The sequence below is a fragment of the Castor canadensis genome, chromosome 10, assembly GCF_047511655.1.
Source record: "Castor canadensis chromosome 10, mCasCan1.hap1v2, whole genome shotgun sequence".
Classification (NCBI taxonomy): domain Eukaryota; kingdom Metazoa; phylum Chordata; class Mammalia; order Rodentia; family Castoridae; genus Castor; species Castor canadensis.
This window is the reverse complement of record NC_133395.1, coordinates 64,019,019-64,037,144: the sequence shown is the minus strand read 5'-3', so window position 1 is coordinate 64,037,144 and position 18,126 is coordinate 64,019,019. Positions and strand designations below refer to the sequence as shown.

At 42.1% G+C, this 18,126-nt stretch overlaps 1 protein-coding gene across 1 annotated transcript in view; it reads right to left on the bottom strand.

Moving 5' to 3' along the window:
• The window catches only part of Fam124a (family with sequence similarity 124 member A), a 53,569-nt gene that overhangs the window by 8,145 nt on the left and 27,298 nt on the right, over window positions 1-18,126 (bottom strand). Inside the window, exon 3 of the mRNA XM_020153094.2 lies at window positions 16,561-17,294. Within this exon, the coding sequence (XP_020008683.2) occupies window positions 16,561-17,294 (734 nt within the window). The remainder of the gene's footprint in view (window positions 1-16,560; window positions 17,295-18,126) is intronic.

Sequence of the window (18,126 nt, the reverse complement as noted above, 5' to 3'; positions counted from 1 at the left end):
TCCTCTTTTTTTCAAGCGAGGATCTTATTATGTTGTTCATACTGCCTTCCAATTTACAATCCTCCTGCCTCAGCCTCCCAAGGGCTTGGATTATAGATGTGCATCTTTCTACATATCTGTTGGCTATTTGGATACCCTCTTTTGTGCCTGCTCTATACATGATAAGGATTCAGTACCTTTCTTGGACATATGCATTGCAAATTTCATCATCCAGTCTGTGGCCTGCCTTTTTTATATTACTGGTTTCCTTTGATGCACAGATGTTCTTACTTTGAATAAATTCATTTACATTTTTTTCTTTCAAGGCTTGTACTTATTGTGCTGTTTTAAGAACTCATTGTCATCCCATCAAGTAGCCATCTGAGACAGGGGTGAAGGATGGGGTCGAAAAGAGAGTGGATCCCGAGGACTCTGGAATTCACATAAGAGAAATGTGTAACTAGTTTTATTAAGCCACTATTTCTTAAAGTCTCTGTCATCTTCAGAATCTGAGTTGAATCTGAGTTTATAATAAATAAGCAGGAGACATTTTATAGAATTGTACATTTATGTATGTAGAGGAACTGGGTTAATTGTAAATTTTTCATGTAATCCCATGAGGCTTTTAGAAAGAATCTGAGTTGGGTGATCTTTGGTACCTGCAACTATGTCAGTGTGTAAACCAATATTCATATTTGGTGCTGAATGAATTGAAGGATATACAAGTACATGTAATAAAAAAAAACCACATTTTCTAAAACTGCTTATTGTCAAGTGAATTTTAAGTGCTCTATATGGTGCAAACACATACACATATCATAAATCACAAATAGCAACAGTTGTTTGGCTTTGATAGGAAAGGAGTCCCGAGGATTCTGGTATTCTAGCAAAGCAGCAGTGATAGCTAATAATAAAGAACAATTTTTCTAGTAGTGAAATATCTGAGGGTTTCCAGAGACACATTTTGTTTAATATTAGTAGGAGTTCTTGGGAAAATGTGGCCAGTGTTACAGGCCACATTTACACTAAATGGAAAGGGACTAAACACCTAAGAGTGCTAGGAAGTAACCAGCATTGATCGAATATGCAGTAGAGTAAGAAGCTGCCCTTCTAAGGAGGAACAACAGAGATAATCAAGGTCACATCTGAGGGCCAGGAGCTCTGGCCGACAGATCTAACGGTAGAATCTAACATTAGCATCAGGAAGAAGGTGCCAGATACCTTAAAAGCAACTGAGGCCAATAGGAAAAGGGGAACAGGAACTAGAGAAAAGGTGAGATCAAGAAGAATTAACCTAGAAGGTAACACCCACGCACAGGAAATCAATGTGAGTCAACTCCCTGTATAGCTATCCTTATCTCAACCAGCAAAAGCCCTTGTTCCTTCCTATTATTGCTTATACTCTCTCTACAACAAAATTAGAGATAAGGGCAAAATAGTTTCTGCTGGGTATTGGGGGGGGAGGGGGAGGGGGCGGACTGGGTGGTAAGGGAGGGGGTGGGGGCAGGGGGGAGAAATGAACCAAGCCTTGTATGCACATATGAATAATAAAAGAAAAAGGAAAAAAAAAAAAAAAGGAAGAAGGTGCCAGAGTCAAGGCTTTTTTTTTTTTTTTTTTTGTATAAGTTCTGCATTTTCCTCTGGATATTTGTCAGCATGATTTGTGATTTACCATGCCCACTGATGACTAGAGGGAACTGACTTTTATATTAACAAAAGATCAGAATTTCATTAAGTATCACTGATTATAAGAAATTTCAAAAGAAATATTCTTTGATATAGTTCAATGGCCAGATCTGATAAGGAGCTGCCTGAAAACATTAATAATAACTTAGATGAAAATGTCATTCTCACTTTATTCACTTGGACAATAATTAGAAAAAGGGTGTTTTGGGTTTGAATTATCCAGATAATTTCTTCAATTCTTCATTTAAGTTTTCTAAGCAGTGAAGGATTGAATTTTAGATAATTACTGTATTATAAGCCAAAGGATTACTTACTTAAGTTTTAAAAAATCATAGGCACAAATGTATATTTGGGAGCCTGGGTAAATCTTTCTATTTTTTATTTTTTTATTTTTAACAATGCTTGAGATTTTTTTTCTATTTTTTATAATTTTATTCATATGTACATACAATGTTTGGGTTATTTCTCCCCCCTTTCCCCCATCCCCTCCTTATCCACCCCAACCCCTCCTTCTCCCCCCTCTACCCCCTTGGTTCCAGGCAGAAACTATTTTGCCCTTATCTCTAGTTTTGTTGAAGAGAGAGTATAAGCAATAATAGGAAGGAACAAGGGTTTTTGCTAGTTGAGATAAGGATAGCTATACAGGGAGTTGACTCACATTGATTTCCTGTGCATGTGTGTTACCTTCTAAGTTAATTCTTCTTGATCTAACCTTTTCTCTAGTTCCTGGTCCCCTTCTCCTATTGGCCTCAGTTGCTTTAAAGTATCTGCATTAGTTTCTCTGTGTTGAGGGCAACAAATGCTATCTACTTTTTTGGGTGTCTTACCTATCCTCATACCTCCTTTCTGTGTTCTCGCTTTATCATGTCATTGAAGTCCAATCCCATTGTTGTGTTTGCCCTTGATCTAATGTCTGCATATGAGGGAGAACATATGATTTTTGGTCTTTTGGGCCAGGCTAACCTCACTCAGAATGATGTTCTCCAGTTCCATCCAAGCCTGGGTAAATCTTGAGAGATTCAGTTCAACTCAAAGTTCCTCTTGCCCAGCCCAAGAGCTACTTAGGCTGGACAGCTTTCTGCTGTAGAGTGTTCAGCACCATCCCTGGTCACTAGATACCAACAGCACCCACCCCTCCCAGTTGTGACAACTTAAAATGCCTCTAGACACTGGCATACATCCCCATGTGGGGGAGAGAGTTGCAAATTTCCAACTAAGAACCACTGCTAGCCTTCTGTGTTATGCAAATAATGCCCTTGCACAAGTTCAGAGGTCAAAGCTCTGTAAGAATGCTTCCCTATAGCTTTTTAAACTTAATTTTCAATTATATAAACTGATATATAAATTTTTAGAGAGAAAGATGGTCTACAAAGCTTGTAACAGGAAAAAAGAGGTTCTACCTTTACGCAAGTCTTCCTCTGAGCAGGGCAGCCCACAGAGCTCTGGATGATGGTAATTTCCCTATCTGTGTTCACGGTAGCCACTCCCTCCATCTCCCACCTGGGAAGGTGTCAGGAGCCTGGCAGTCTGTGTTCCTGAAGCCAGTCAGGAAGAAGGCTGGGCTGGGAGGATCACAGTGATCCATCTCAGAGGTGCGATGAAAAACTGCACTTCGCTCTCGTGGGTTCAGAATGGCACTCCCACCCTTGACCATATTGCATTACCAAGTGCAGCATGACTGGTGTACCTTTCCAGAGAACAAGCATCCATCTTCTGATGAGATGACAAACAGGCAGCTGATCTGGGGGCTCAACTCTTTGTGTGTGTGTGTGTGTGTGTGTGTGTGTGTGTGTGTACTCCAATACAGCTTTACATAAAAAATAAGTGGCAGGTCAGATTTGGCCTGCTATCTTTAATTTGTATGCTCCTGTGAATTGGTTTTTATACAAACTTTAAATCTGTGTTCCAACTTTAGCAGCCTCCTACCTATGCGCAAATACCATGCTTGTACACTTCCTGTCTCCCTTTCAGCTTAGTCATCTCCTCTTGCCCTGCCTTAGAGCCATGGCAACATCAGGCCTGCAGCACAGGGTCTTGGTCAATCCATGGGTCACACTGATATAGACAAGAGACAACCAGTGAGGGTGGGAAAGGATTATGGTTTAATCACTCTCAAAGATGTTCTACTGACTCACATGCCAACAGCCCCTCACGTGGATCTGGGTGGAGGGAGGGGCCACCCTGCTGGGGAAGTGGCAGGCAGAGCTCCAAGTATAGGATATTTATCACCCTTTTTGTTTTTTGGCCTGGTCGCCAAGTACTAATTCACAGATAACTGGGCACCATCTGACATAGAAAAATGGTTTATCAAAACGCAAAGGTAGTGCTATTACAAGGCTGAGTCACATTAGTAAAGGGAACCACACCTAAACTTTGGGAGCACCAGTGGGGTAGGCTCTCTAAACATCTTCAAAATTTTCACTGCCTCGGCAAATTTACATCACTGCTTAGATGACAGCTGGTCAATACAGTCTCCTCCCTTCTACCTTCAACTTGGGCCACCCATACCATCATTCAGATCAGAGGCTATATGTATTTGCCAGAAAAGGTTCTGGCAAAGAGGCCTCAAGAATGAGGCTGTCATGAACACATGCCAAAAGGAACAGAAACACGAGCAGAATTTATTTGGTGACAGGGGCCAGTACTTCACAGTCTTGGTTGCACCTAAGGATTATCTGGGAAGCTTTAAAAAAAGAGCCGCTGAAACCAATTCTCTAGGTAGGTCCCAGGCAGGAGCTATAAAGCTCCTTGGTGTGTTTAAGGTCCACCCAGAACAGGGACTACTTGGACTCTCTTTCTGATTGTCCCTTATGCATTGCCTTTTTCTTTTTCTTGTTCAAGGGGCACATCCATACCTGTTTTATGGCCACTGGACTTATTATGTTCTGAATGATTATATGTTTTCATGACTATACACTCTTCAGAACTTTAAAAACCTTTTCATGCTTTCTATGAAATAAACTTTTGAAACCTTCCAGCTCCAAAAATCGGCTTCTGGAAGGCTGTGAAGACAGATCCAGCGAACTATGCCTTGGACAATTTGCACTGAGAAAGCTAGTGGGGGAGTAAAACCAGCAGAGAGAAATACATTTTTTCCTCTTTGTCTTTACCCCCTGCTATGTTAATTCATTTAGCACTCATGACTTCTCCTCTTTTAATAATTATTTTGGCTAAGGTATTCTGAACTTGTTCTCTCAATTAACCTGTCTGGAAAATACCACAGGTAATGGAAACTTCAGAGAATGAGTTTCCACTGCAATGTTCCCCTCTCTGTGATTTTTCTTATCTGCAAATCTGTTTTCCTACCAACTTGCTGTTTGGCCTTGAATCCTTATCAGTTCTATCATTTCTGTGGCTTACAGAAGTTTGCTCTGGCTGTGTTATCTGTTAACTCACTTAAAACAGAGAAGGATTGAATGTATTTGCAATGTGTATGCCAGAAGCACAAAGCTGCCTGCATCAGAAGGGATCAACTGACTGCCCACAGGACAAAGGCCCAGGCTGAACAAAAGCTGCACCCAGCCTTGCTCAGAATGCAGGGACGTCAGTGCCATTGTAGATTCTGAAGAGGAAAGACAGATCTAATCTTTTCCATAAACCTGCCTACCTGGGCCAAGGTGTTGACTACTGAGATAGGTTTTGTAATCACAAAGCCCTACTCAGCTAACAGAATTTAGGGCAGCACTCCATAGTTTCCTATGTTAATAAGAAGCAGGCCAGGATTATGTCAGGAACTCACTTTCACTACTTCCACAAAGCAGCAGTCCTCATTACCTCAGAAAAGTCCTGAGGTGCTCTCCTGACCAGAATTGTGTGTGTGTTTTCTTGGATGGTAAAAAGCAGGTAAAAACATTAAGTAATAATAACTTAAAAGTCCTATCTTTGAAGTGCTTGCTATTCAAGACACAGATGCAAAGCAGAAGGACCTCAAGATGGGAGAACTTGAAAGATGTTCAGAGACTATGTCAATTAACTGCGCATCTTCACCAAGGTCAAGATAGGATGTGGGTATCTTTGTGTGCTGTCAACGAGGAATTATCCCAGGTTTGCATTTTCAGAGATGGCAACAATCCGGTCAGTTGACCATCTGCATGAAGAAGTACCAAGTACTTTGACCTGCTGGAGCCAGAGGACTGGAAGAGAAACCTGGGTCTGGGCTCTCTGATTCAGGCTGGGCCACCGTGGAGTTATGGATGACCTTCAAGGAGATGAGTCATATCCCCATTCCCATGGGAACTGGGAGAGCCTAGAGCAAACAGGACAACTCTGGGAACACTGAAGATTAGAATGGGCCCCCAGAACTGTCTCACTGATCCTTAACTCTCCCTGTTAGGTACCTGGGTCTTTGGATCTTCTATAATCTTGGGGATTAGCCCTGGCAATAAATATCTGGACTAATCTTGACTAGGATTAAACTAACCCTCCATTACTCAAGGTGAGGGGCTACGAAATCAGTTAAAATTCTGCAGGTTTTCTGATCTGCGTTTGTGCATAGGAAAAATAGCTAAAAGCTACTTAAAAAAATAATATTCAGGGCTGGTGGTACAGCTCAGTGACTGGGGGTGGGTAGCTCAGTGACAGAGCACTTGCCTAGTCTGTGTGAGGCCCTGGGTTCTTTCCCCAGCAGTGAAAAAAAAAATTCAATTAATTAAAGTTATCAAGTTCAAGCACATTTTTCTTAAATTTATTGATTTGAGTCCAACTCACAAATCTTATTACTCTAATCTAGAAAATGTTAACAAATAACAATTATTTTAAAGGAGCTTTTGTAACAATTTCCTTTAACATGTTAAACTATGTTTATACATTTAACATATTGATGATTTTCTTCCTTACTTCCCTTTTTTGTTTTAAACATGTGTTGCTGGGGATGGAACTTAGGACCTTCCACATGCTAGGTGTTGTGCCAAGCCACAACCCCAGCTCTCTCTTCAAGTAGCTCAGTGGTCTCCTTAATAAGCAAAACTTTTGAAATACTCAAATAACTCATGTAAATCTAATCAATTAAACATATAAACAAGTGGATATTAAATCCTCTTAAATATTTCAATGTCACATATTTACTAAAACTTTACTCTTATCGCCATTGACTTAAAAGTACAAATCTGAAGTAATCCTAGACTACATTTAAAATCAGAATAACAAGACTGACCTCTTGTTCTAAAAGGCCAAAGTCCCTAAGACACAATAAATTCTCAAAACACCAACATAAACAAACTGTTTCTGAACCTAACACAAGAATGTTATTATGAGTTTTGTTTACTATAGTAGTTTTAGTCTTAATTCTAAATTTTTCTGGGATTAGTGTCCACCAACGAGACAATGACATCATTCTAAATGGTTTGGGGTAGCTTTTTTAACCAACTGGGCTTGTGCAAGGACTGCAATTTTGGCTGGAAGCTGTCCCAACAAGGAGGGACAAGCAGTGCCCTCTTTACTAGCTGCTTTAACTCGGATTCCAGAATTTAAAGGGGTTGTTCACATGGCCCATCTCCCTGGTTTTACATCATGATCTAATCCCACTCTACCCCAGATGTTTGACTGTGGCTAAGTGCCATCATTGCTGCTTTGGCTCTCTATGTCTCTATTTATCTTATGATAATTACATAATCAGTTGGCATTTACATCCCCCTCAAGACTTTGTTACCTCTTCAGCCCTTTGAAAGCCAGGTATTCTTGGGGTCATGGAAAAAAGGAGGAGGCTGTTGAACCTGGAAGGCACAGCTACTTGAAATGTCCCACTCAAATGTGGTCCTAAAGAAGCAACTCCGAATCAGCTGGGCAACAAAGACAGAAGTAGGATTTGGAAAGAGATGCTAACACTGCTTGCAGACAAGCCATCTGCATCATTACATCTAAAGGATTCTTGCAAAGCAATTTCCATCACTGGCTTCTACAGTGCTACAACATGGTGTTCCACTGTGGCTGCTCACAGGTCCACAGGTCTCCAAAGAGTCTCTGCTTCCAGAGCTGGGGGTATGCATCAAGTGGTTGAGTACTTGCCTAGCAAGTGCAAGGCCCTGAATTGAAACTCTAGTACCACCAAGAAAGAAACTGAATGTTCTTGGTTGGGCATGGTGATGGTGGCTTACACCTGTAATCTTAGCTACGTGGGAGGCAGAGATTGGGAGAATCGTGGTTCGAGGTCACTCTAGGCAAAACGTTCTGGAGACCTCATCTCAGCTAATAGATGGAAACACAAACCTATCATCCCAGATACATGGGAAGCATAAATAGGGGATTATAAAATTGTGTCCTTATTTAATAATGACCAGACCCTGGTCCTAATAAGCAGGACCTCCTGTCCTGCTTATTATTTCTTTAACTTTTCATTTCTCCTTCCTCATAGACAGCCCTTTCAAAGGATGGAGACCAGTGTTGAATTTTGCCCTCTAAAACTTAGGTGTATAACTCTTCTGATTATCAAGGACAGAAACCCAATGTGCTCTATTAAGAAGGGAGATTTAATTTATATTGAATTAACTTTACATCAATACTGAGGAGATACCCACAGCTGCAGAACTGCAGCCAGGCCTCAGAATAAGTGACGCTAAGAGTCCTGACACAACAAGCCCCTTCTTTCTCTTCTCTGGACTTCTCTCCACTGGGCATCACCATTCCTCTCTCTCAAGTCTGGATGATTTCCCTTCCTGGTTGAAAAACATGGCTGCTAACAACTCCCAAGCTTTGTATGTTGGAGCTTCAGCCACTGGGAGGGAGGGCAACTTTGTTTTCCCAATTCTACTTCTCCAATGCCAATGTGACATTCAGAGCAGAGACGTCTATAGATACATCAGCTACAGCTAGGGGTGCCAGACTGGGCCATCCCAGCAAAGGCTGTACCTTTACGAATGAGGGAGGGGGCCTCTCAACCAAGGATTGCTGGGAAGGGTAAACCTTAGTTGCCCACAAAGTGGCCAATGTGGAGAGAGCAGTGCTGAATACTAAAAGAAACACAGCTTCACCTTTACACCAGGGTGACCAGGACTTACTTACATAGTTCAAAAGAAGCTGTCTCTCATAAATTGCATTTATCATTTACATTGTGTAAATGTCTTTTGAATCAGAAAAGACCACTCAAACAGAGATTTTCTTTACATGAAAGCAGTCAGGCGTGATGGTTCGTATCTGTAATTTCAGCTACTTGGGAGCAGAGGCAGGAGGATCATGGAGTTCCAGGCCAGCCTAGGCATAAAGTTAGCAAGACTCTATCTCAAACAAAACACAAGTGAAAGGGATGGGGGCTTAGCTTGACTGGTAGGGTTCTTATCTTGCCTAGCAAGTGTGAGACCCTGGGTTCAATTCTGTGTACTGCCAGAGAGAGAGAGAGAGAGAGAGAGAGAGAGAGAGAGAGAGAGAGAGAGAGAGAGAGAAAGAGAGAAAGATAAGAAACCTGTGAGACCCAATTTCTTGGAAATTTATAGAAAAAAAACAGGCCAACAAACAGTCTAATGATTTCAGCCTTGCAGTTTGAGTTACACATCTTTTTAGAGATCTAAGGGATAAAAATCTACTTGTAATTCCTATAAAAATATTTCAGATAAACAACACATGAAGATCAGATGAAAAATGCCACACTTTGGAACTTTCAGAATACTATGTATGTTTTGTATAATGTACACTATGCAAAAGGAGAAGGGTCAGCTTGAAAAAATGAATACGGTCATTTCTTGCAAAGGAAGTTTACATGTTTCCAAAAGGTTTTAGCTTATGTTACCAGTGGCTGTTAGGGATGAGGACAATTCTTGCTTCACTAATTAAAAATCCTTAGGCTTTGACGGTTTAATAACTAGTGTTTTCATGAACAGAATCAATCAAACTTATATTATAAATTTTAGAAAGCAGGTTGGATCTATTTACCCCCATGGTACCTCTTAATTTTCTATATGATTTTATTATGTCTCTTGTTTATTATCTGCCTCCCCCTGCTAGAAGATTATTTCACTAGGACAGGACTTCCATTTGGGCTATATTCTCAGTTCACAGCTTCTGGCACAGAACAGGCCTCAATAATTGTCCAAATGGACAAGTGGTTAAATTTAGGCATGATATAAATTCCTTACAACCTAAAGATTACAGATCTGTGTGAAGCCAGCAGTAACCATAAGGATTAATGACAGTGGCAGCTGCTGTGGCAGGATGTCTCTCATTGCTGGGCAAAGGTCTGAGAGCAGGATGCACGGAGGCAGTCAGGGCCCTGTCTTTTTGCCTTTGCCATGTCCATTCCTGCTTACAGATATTTTTGCAGTTGCCATAAACTCACCATGCTGTTAGTGGTAAGCCATTTGTCTGCATGGCTCATAATTGGCTTCATTACCTTCTAAGAATTAGCTGTCAAATTCTTCCATAAGCAAACACCTGTGCATGCATTCTCAGAGCATACTGGACTAAATTTGGGATTGTGTACTGTGTATTAAGAGTCCAAATTTAGCTGGGTGTATACCTGTAATCCCAGCTACTTGGGGGAGGAAGGAGAATCATGGTCTGAAGCCAGCCTGAGAAAAGTTAGCATAAGACCCAATCTCAAAAAAAAATAAAAGACTAAAAGCAAAAGGTTTGGTGGTATGGATCAAGTATAGAATACTTGCCTAGCAAGTGCAAGGCCCTGAGTTCAATCCCTAGTACTGAAAACAAAGCAAAATTAAAAAAAAAAAAACCCATGACCTAAAATAATAATAGTAATAATAATAATAACAATAAATTAAAATAAAATAAGAGTACAGCTTTAGGAATCTACTTTAAGAGTAAGTAAAAACTGCATTTGTTTTCTATTTTACCAGCAGCTTTTACATATTCTAAATATAAATATGGCAATGTCTAGTTAGTGAGCTCTAAAGGTAAAAAGCCCCTTAAACTATTCTCTAAAAATAGTTGAAAATATGTGTTCATTTCTCCAATGTTTATTATAAAACCTTTCAACTATCTGAAAGTATTGAAAGAACAGAGCAAACACTATCCCAATAACTCCCCACCTAGGTAAAATTATTTTATCTTATTTGAATCTACATATATGTAGATTACCCTTTTGTAGCCATATATGTACACGTGTCACAGATAGGAAGGTGCACTTTTGTGATATGGGAGAGGCACCTGGGCAGCCAATGCATTCAGCTAATGGTGGGGCAGCCCTTGTGCATTTGAACCCTTACTAGGCCACAGTTAGCTCTGTGATCTTCGTCAAGTGGCTTAGAGGCTCTGTGATGGTGGAATTGCTAATGATAACAACAATAATGATGATAATAACAGCAGTAAATTCTTAATAGTCTTTCCTGTGTGCCAGGATTTATTACTTGAAATATATCACCTATATTTTACTCATTTCCTTCCCATACCATTATGGGCTTGAACTATGTGGAATTAGCTGTGCTGGGGCTAATGCAGAAAGCAGGCCAAGGTGGAAGGGGTAGAGGGAGCAAGAGGGGAGAGAAGCAGGATGTAAATAAAGCCAGAGTGATAAATAGTGCCCACTGGCCTTAGACCTGGGGGAAGATCTAGAAGGGACTGTAGGGACCATGGGAAGCCCTTGGGAAATTTCAACATTGACAAAAAAGATTAAGGAACATTTTGTGATGATGCACACAAACAGATGTGTAATAAAACAATAAAGCAAGCCTCACTTCAATGTTTGCACTAGTCTTTCCACTCACTGTCACCTTCTGAACCTCCCAGTACAGAAAGCCAGGCGCTTTACTTCACAAAGAGCAAGCCTTTCTCTTTCCCTAAAAAACAAGCCTCACCTTTGTACAGAGCTAGTAAGAGAATAAGATGGTACAGATGCTATGGGCAACAGTATGGTAGATCCGCTCCTTGAAAACTTAAGCACAGTTATTATCCAGCAATCCCACTTTTGGATGTATACTGCAAAGAATTAACAGCAGGGAGACTGACAAAGAGACATTCACACACTATGTTCACAGTGGTGTTATTCACAAAAGCTGAAAGATGGATGCAATCCAAGTGTCCACTGATGGATGAATGGATAAACAAAATGTGACATAGGCATACAATGGAATAGCATTCGGCCTTAAAAGGAAGGAAATTCTGACACCTGCTACAACATGGATGAATTTTGAGGACATTAGGCTAAGTGGAATAAGCCAGTCACAAAAAGACAAACACCACTGTATGATTCCACTTACAGAAGGCACCAAGAGAAGTCAAAATAATAAAGACAGAAAAAAGAATGGTAGTTGCTAGGGCTGGGGAAATGGAAAATGGTTAACAGGTACAGACTTTCAGTTTTGCAAGATGAAAAAGTCCTGGAGATGGATAGCAGTGTCACATAACAATGTGAATGTATTTAATGACTCTGCACTGTATACTTAAACATAATTATGATGCTAAATTTTATGTCATGTGTATTTTGCTATATTTAAAAATTAAAAGAGTAAATCCCTGGAGTCTGTGCCAGTCTCTCACCATATCCTCAGTGGCACCTGTCTCCCTGTCCTCACATACATAGCCAATGTCCCTGGTATTACAGGATTGATTGTTTAGTTAATTTCCTTGTGAATGAAGAAGATACAAGATGGTATCTTCCACTAGATTGTAGAAGCTGGTGGGTAAAGACAGTCCCAGGGCTCTGCCTAGCAGGTTGTTTCCACTGGTAATCGTTCTTTGTGTCAGGATGTCTTGCCTTTTTTTTTTTTTTTGTAGTACTGAGGTTTGAACTCAGGGCCTTCACCATGAGCCACTCCACCAGTCATTTTTTGTGATGGGTTTTTTTGAGATAGGGTCTTGAGGGACTGTTTCCTTGGGCTGGCTTTGAACCACCATCCTCCTGATCTCTGCTAGGAATCCTCCTGAGTAGTTAGGATTACAGACTTAAGCCACCAGTGCCCGGCCTGTCTTGCCTTTTATATGTTACTTAAAACTTTCAACTGAAACTTACTTCTCTTTTTGCCTTAGGAGGACACAAAGAGCTGCTGGCGACAGTCTCCTAGGGAAGAAGTCTTCCATAGACTCAGGCACCATTGTTAATACCTGGCTTCTCTAACTCACAGAGCAACCTACTTATTACATTGTCCAGCCTAAAACTGCAGCGTCACTCTCACTGTGGACTTGAGTTTGTGTCCTTCTTGCACTTTTGTCTGTGTCTAAATGGACTCCAAGATGCTTCTTAAGGAGAACTCTGGCCTTGCCCATGCATTTCCATGGCAGCAGGTGACCTTCTATTCAGGCCTGTGTCCTTATCAGGCTCTTCAGAGCAACCTGAGATGACAACCTAGTTTGGCTGAGCCATAGCACATATGACTGTCCTTTATAGGGTACAGGTGTTCTCCAAGCACTTGACTCAGAATAGGAAGGCAAACTCACTGCCCCTCACTAGCTTCTCAAAACTTGGAAACAAACTTTGGGGGAGGTGGTTATCTGAAGGTGTGCTCTTGCCTCTGAGATTCAGCAAAGCCACTAGGAGCTGCAGGTGAGGCTCGCCTTTGCCCAGGCTCCCTCCATGTGTCTGTTTTTCTGAAGTGCACCTGACTGTCTCACCTGGCCTGCACTGTGGGCTCCATATGAAAAAGAGCCTTGTGAGCCTCAGGTGTAGTGAGTCTAGAAGTGTGGCTGAAGATGGGTGTTGACACCACTGTGCACGTGGGAAAAGGAACGACTTTGCTTCCAGGACTCAGAAACAGGGACATGTGTGCATCTAAAACATGGCTGTCTTTTCTCTCATGGACTCTGCATCACATTGTTGCCGATTTTCCATTTTGATTTTGCTTCCAAGTCAAAGTTAAGGCCTATTTTTGGGAACAACACTGTCTAAAAGAACTTTCTGCAGGGATGGAAATTTCCTGTATCTTCACTGTTCAATATGGCAGCCACCAGCCACATGTGGCTACTGAGCACTTAAAAGGTGTTCAGTGTGATTAAGGAATAGCATTGGAAAATTAATTTTCATTGGTCACATGTGGCTAAGTGGCTACTACTGAACAGCACCGCTCTAGAAAGGACATAGGAAATGACATGCATTTTGGATGTCACACTTGGTAAACTTTCTAGCAGTTATTTGCTCTCTACTTCAAAGTCTTCTGTATCTAATTGTTTTTATTACTCTTCTTGAGAAGTTTATATTTTTATGTGCCATCTTAAGTCTTTAAAAATGTGAGATGTACTTACAAATATAAAAAAGGAGATGATAACATAGCTGTATTCCTAACCGTTTTTTTTGACTACCTATCTCTCATCCCTCCTTTCTGTACCACAGAAGGCAATAAGATGATCTTTGAAGGGAAGGGAGGCTGTGGCGGGGGGAATGGTCTTTTTGTCTGCTTCTGTCTCTGTTCTGTTTCTTTAGTTGAGTGCTGCTTATACAAATGTTCAAACTGTGAAAATTTATTGAGCTGCATGTTTTAAGACTCATGCACTTCTCTGTAAATATACTATTTATAGTCTCCTCCAATAAAAAGTAAACAAGACATATAAAGAGAACATATTGTGTTCAAAGTACAGCATCAGTTTAGTTTTGTGGGTTGTGGAAAGACTCCACAAAGTTGTAGCTCAGTATCATGAAGCATCAATGCAAATTTCTAAGATGTGTGTCTCAGAGGAACGTGGAGCCACTCCTGATGTCACTGACTCTCCACTGGCCTCCCACCTTCTCCCCTAGCCCTCCACCAAGCAAGGCCAAGAAGGAAGGAGAGATGGATTTCAGGAGCAGAATGTTTTTCTTCCCATCCTATCAGATCTTACTAAAATATCCTAATTCTTCTGAGGGGACAAATCTCTTCCAGAAAAAAACATGTCAGCTTTTCTCCTCCAGAAGAATTAAATGGGGAGGAGGAGGTTTCTGATATATGGAATGTGAAGTCAATAGGGCAGAGTGAGAAAGTCAAAGGCAATCCGTATTTTAACAAAGTGACTACAACTTACTCAATCAAGGCTTTCTTTCGTGTATAACTGCATCTGACCCAACAAAGAACCTATCCTATGAATTATAGTTGAAAATGGACTTAGGGAACAGACAGACAGTGCTACAGAAAATGTGGATAAAAAGGCATTCTCTCCACTGCCTCTCTCCTGTGACCTGAATATCTTAATTTTGTTGAAGACTGAAATATAAATTTTACTTTAAAAAAGAATTTAGAGAGATGGACAGGTGTCTTATCTCACAGCAGACAACTGCAGTGATGCAGAGGAACAGGGACCTGTTCAAATGGCTCTCATCAAGAATTGTGAGGTCCTAGCTGCCATGTCTGTCATTTAACCTAACAAACAACTACACATCATTGCTTTGGACAAAGACTTGCATTCCTGAGTCTTGAGAAACAGATCTTTTTTCTTACTTTTTCATGGATCTCCCTAACTTTTAAAGCTGCTATAGACTTTAAAACCATTTAAATGCATGGATCGTCTTTGAAATATTCTTTAAATATTTCCTTTGAGCAGAGCCCAGGCCAACCCTTTGTTCTTTCATTTGTGTTGTTAAAAGAATCAAGAGGAAAAAAAAGTCCTCTCATTATTACAAAATGGGAGAAATCACTTTGAAATAATCACATTCATTTTGGTCATTTGGCATAAACAGAATCCTTTGCATTTCATTAACTTCGACTTGCTGTAACTGTATTATTTTTTGCATAAAGAATTGGCAGCATTCAGACGCAGAAGAAAACTTTTCTCACATTTCAAAGCGGGTTATAGAGCAAATGCTAGCATTCAAACGCTAGCTAGTTTATTTAGTAGCAAAGCAACATTACTTAGCTTCTTCAAGAGGAAGTCTGAAAATTGTCTAGTTCCTACAAATAACAGACACTTCAAGGTGACCCTGCCTACTTGAGCAATGTGCTCTGAGTGTACTTTGGATCAGTTAGCTGACATATACCAAATTCTCATTTCATTTCATGACATGGGGATTATAGTTCTGGTGTTCAAAGGCCAAGCCAACAAAAAGGGTGAAATTTACCTGTGATTCCAAAAACCACAACGAGCAACTTTGGGAACAATATCCCCCAACTGGGTATTTGCTCTTTCTTTTCAGGTAGCCAAATGTGAAAACTGGGATGCTAGAGACTGAGGCTTTTTAGAAAAAAACCCAAAGCCCTACCCACCTGAATGGATTTTACCAGTTAATTCAAGAAGGCCTGATTTGGAAAGCTGTGATCAGGTAAGGACAGGTGCAGAGGGTTCTTTAAACTCCACCTGAATTTTAAATTCTAGAGTATACTCAATTGTCTGTCTGGAGTTTGGAGCACATCAGGAAAGGATGCAGGAGAAAGGGGGCCCGTAATGCTGCCAAGGTGTTAGCTGAGGAAGGACAGGCCAAGGCTACTATCCTTAAGACATACTCCCTCCAACTGTGCCATCTAAATTGTGAGAAGCAGGCAATGGAGTGTGCTAACAGATTGAGGCCAAAAAAGAAAAAAAAAATGTACTTACTTTTCCTTCCCCAGCTGAGTGAGTCCAGAGTGCCACAGGCATCACCTAGTCCTTCTAAAGTTTATGAGAAAGTCATTTTCCAAGGGACCACAGAATCTTAACCTCCTGCAGTAGGGAGGGTGGGCCAGTAAAAAGGTAGGGAAGCACGGAGGGAAGGGAAGAGATACCTTCTCTATGGACTGTCAGGTATTCCACAGCTTTCAAACAGACTGGCTCCCCCAAGGAGCCAAGGAGGTTTAGTGGATTCTTAATCAGGGTGTGACCAAGAAGGTGCCCAGAAGAACTGACAGTAGGTTTGCTGAGGTAGATCCGCAAAATGAGAAGACCCAGCGGGAAGTCTTCTTCCCTCCCCTTTTGTTTGCATGGAGTATGGGGCCATCTTGACCTGGTCTAGGATGATCAGGGTCATTGATCTCTGCTTTTCCTCAACTCATAGCTTTGGAACAGGTGGGAGGTCTCTGATAGAACTGACCCACTTGCTTTGCCCTCCCCACAGATAGACAGACAGACGTCCCCAGGTACCTGCAGAAGGATCTTGTTTCCATCATGGTCCTCCGTCTGCCAGCGCCCCTCACTGATGGGGCTGCACGGGTTAGGCAGGAGCGGCACCAACTCCCCAATGTCCTTTACCCGAAACTCCAACAAGGAGGAGTCTGTGGGCACCGGGCTCTGGTCACAGGGTAGTCTTTTCAGGGAGAACTGGATATCCACGTCCAGATTGGAGAAAATGGGGAAGATGCAGAAGTCCGCCTTCCTCTGGCTGGGGCTCCGGCCCAGGATGAGCTCGTAGAACTGGAGGCTGTCGGCGTAACTGTCGTGGCGACAGTAGATGGTGAAGCGCACGATCTCCTTGCCATAGTGCACCGGCCGGATGGCCCACAGTGGCGTCCCCGGAGCCAGCGTGAAGAAGTCCTGGCTGCAGGGCATGTAGGGCACGAAGCGACCATGCACGCGCTCCGTGTGGTGGTGGCGCCAGGGGGGCCTCTGCAGCGTGCGGTGCAGCTGCAGGATCTGCTCCTCGCCATATTCTTCCTGAAGGAACAGCACCACGGCCAGCGCCGGCTGCGCGCCCTTGGGGGGCTTCCGCCGCCGCCGGCCCACCCGCCGCTCAGACACCCGGAACAGCGGGAGGTCCGGGTGGATCCACGCCAAGACTTTGTCGATGGCCTCCTGCAGTGGCCGGGACTCCCCTGGGTCTGCGATGATGTGGATGCTCACCAGGAAAGGGTCCTGCGCCTCTTCCACGGAGAGCTCACCTGGGTGCAGACGCGAATGAAAGAGTGGATGGATCGATGGATGGACGGATGGGTAGATAGTTGTATGTATGAATGTATGTATATATGGATGGATGGATGGACGGATGAATGCATAGATGGATAGATGGATGGATGAATGAATGAGTGAATGAATGAATGAAGTTACAATTATTCCATTAAAAGGAACAGTGATGACATGTACTGCCTTGGCAGGAAAAGAAGTCAAATTCTAACGGAACTGAATCCATGATCCATTATTTTCTGAACCCAAGTTCACGTGCAAAAACTACAAAGAGCATCATCCTAGTAACCAAAGAGGAAAGGGCTATTGCCAGGGATGCCTTCCACTCTGGGCAGTGTTAGGAGGCCTTGGTTCTGTACTTGATCAGGTTGTGTTGTACATTCTATTAGACAACAGAAAGTCAAGTCTACTGACTCAGAGGGGTAACAGGCCCATGAGAGAAGGGCTGCAGCATGTCCTGCAGACTATGTAGGATTTCCTCAAATACCCACAGAGCCTTACCCCATCCACAACCTCTACACTATCAGCACTTTTTTGGCTTGCCTATTTCATTGGTTTATTTTGTTCATTAATTTAACAGACAATTAGGGGCCCTTTCTTCTATGCCTGTCCTTGAGTGAGGCATGGGGCACACAGAAGAGGACAAAGGAGACATGTGCTTGCCTCCTGCAGCTTGCTCTAGTTGACAGATGAGGCATCTTGCTCAGGGTTCATTCCTAGTGGCAGGGTCCTGGGGCCTTGGTGCTGGAGACACAAACATTCTAGGGAACAAGTGTAGCATTCTCGCTGTCTGTTGGAGCTTACTGGGTA